Here is a 1605-nt window from a genome sequence, read left to right on the forward strand (position 1 = left end):
GACCCTGCGGGATGCACAATTGTTTATGTGAAGGGCTCCCCACCAGACTGAGCCCCTCAGAATCAGGAACGGCCTGCCCTGCCCTCCTGCCTGCCTTTCCTCCACAGGGAATCTGCCCTTTGGTCTCCGTGAGCCACTCGATCCCATGGATGGGGGTGGCAGGAGAAGTGGGGTGAGGTCAGTACAGAAAAGAGCCACCTGATGGCCCAGAGTCCCCTGGGCTGTTTATTGAACCATGGGTGGGGGGTCACAGGGTGGAAGTCAGGGGAGGCCGGCTGAGTGTAGGGTTACTCTATATTGGAATCATCAGAAGCATCGAAGTTCCTCGAGCTGGGTCCTGGCAGCAGCAGAGCTGCAGGATGGGCTTAATGAGACCAAATGCATCTGTTTCACTCCATTTATTTATTCGCCAAGTGTGCCCAGTAGGGTGTCCCCCGCCCTGGGAGCTCCCTGTGGAAGGGGCCCAGAGCAGGAGCCCCAGAACAGACCTCGCTTCTGTCCCTGCAGATGACGTGCCTGGCGCCGGCGGCCGGCAGGTGTGCCGGCGGCACGAGCTCTACGTCAGCTTCCAGGACCTCGGCTGGCTGGTAATTTCTGACTCCTTCCTCTTCCATGACAGTCTCTGCCCGATCATAGGTGTGTCTCCAGGAGCAGCTAGAATTATGGGTGATGTTAAGTTTCTCACGCATTAGGTTCTTCTGTGTTTTCTGAAGGGAGAATGTCTTTCTTTTATAATGAGAAGCTGCTTTTGGGGGAAAACCATGGAAATGGGGATAGTCTGAATCTTCAGCCATAACATGTCAGAGCTGCCACAGGGAAACCGAGGCTGGGGCGGGCAGTGTGTGCGCACGTCTGCTGGGACTGCAGCTCTAGGACATGCAGGCAGTGGGGCAGGTGGGGAGGACGATGCCCAGCGTACGTGAAGGGGACAGAGCTGTGCCCAGCGCTGCCTGCCGATGCTCCCCCGGTGGACGACAGGCCTCTTGGGGGCGCCTGCCTGCAGGGACCCTAGGGTTGGCTGATGGGGCTGGGGCTGCGGGAGGGTAAGGGGCAGCCCTGAGTCATCTTGTGCTGCGTGCTGGATTCAGGGGCTCAGCGGGAGGTGGGGGGCATCTGGGCGGCACTCACCTTCTCCTATTCCTCCCCCAGGATTGGGTCATTGCTCCCCAAGGCTACTCCGCCTATTACTGTGAGGGGGAATGCTCCTTCCCGCTGGACTCGTGCATGAACGCCACCAACCACGCCATCCTGCAGTCCCTGGTCAGTACCGCGTCCATCCTGTCCCCAGCCACGGGGAGAGGGGCTCGTGCAGCAGGCAGATGGAAGCGCCTGCCCGGGTCTCAGGGAGCTCTCTCCACCCTTCCCTGCAGGCACACGCAGTTCACTTCCCGTGTCTGTACGGGAACTGGTGCCTGTGTGGCTGTGCTCATGTGTAGACTCCTGGTCATCTGAACCCATGTACACCCGACTTACCCTGGCTGCTTGTGCACACGCACGTGTAAGGCATCCACATACATATGTGGGCACTGAGATTTACAGGACATGCTTGCTTCTGGTCAGACACAAAGCACACACATAACACGTGCATCATCCTACCCGGGTACC

The 1605-nt window shown here is 58.9% G+C and overlaps 1 protein-coding gene across 2 annotated transcripts; it reads left to right on the top strand.

Annotated features, from left to right (window-relative positions):
* Nucleotides 1–6: 6 nt before the first annotated feature.
* Nucleotides 7–1580, top strand: LOC115284950 (growth/differentiation factor 7-like). Of its 2 annotated transcripts, XR_003905384.1 has the most exons (3): nucleotides 7–177; nucleotides 508–587; nucleotides 1150–1580. XR_003905384.1 is itself a non-coding variant. In XM_029931393.1 (2 exons), exons 1-2 carry the CDS (start codon nucleotides 360–362, stop codon nucleotides 1450–1452), a joined length of 531 nt encoding a protein of 176 aa, XP_029787253.1. In that variant the 5' UTR covers nucleotides 280–359; the 3' UTR covers nucleotides 1453–1580. The 2 variants fall into 2 exon arrangements, 1 of the variants encoding a protein (XP_029787253.1); XM_029931393.1 differs by lacking the exon at nucleotides 7–177 and having other exon boundaries at nucleotides 280–587.
* Nucleotides 1581–1605: the final 25 nt, after the last annotated feature.

The sequence above is a fragment of the Suricata suricatta genome, unplaced genomic scaffold, assembly GCF_006229205.1.
Source record: "Suricata suricatta isolate VVHF042 unplaced genomic scaffold, meerkat_22Aug2017_6uvM2_HiC HiC_scaffold_2741, whole genome shotgun sequence".
Classification (NCBI taxonomy): Eukaryota; Metazoa; Chordata; class Mammalia; order Carnivora; family Herpestidae; genus Suricata; species Suricata suricatta.

Coding starts and splice junctions, on each gene's coding strand:
- LOC115284950 (XM_029931393.1), top strand. CDS start 360: ATGGGCTTAATGAGACCAAATGCATCTGTTTCACTCCATTTATTTATT. Junction 588..1,149: donor TCCAGGACCTCGGCTGGCTG/GTAATTTCTGAC, acceptor TTCCTCCCCCAG/GATTGGGTCATTGCTCCCCA.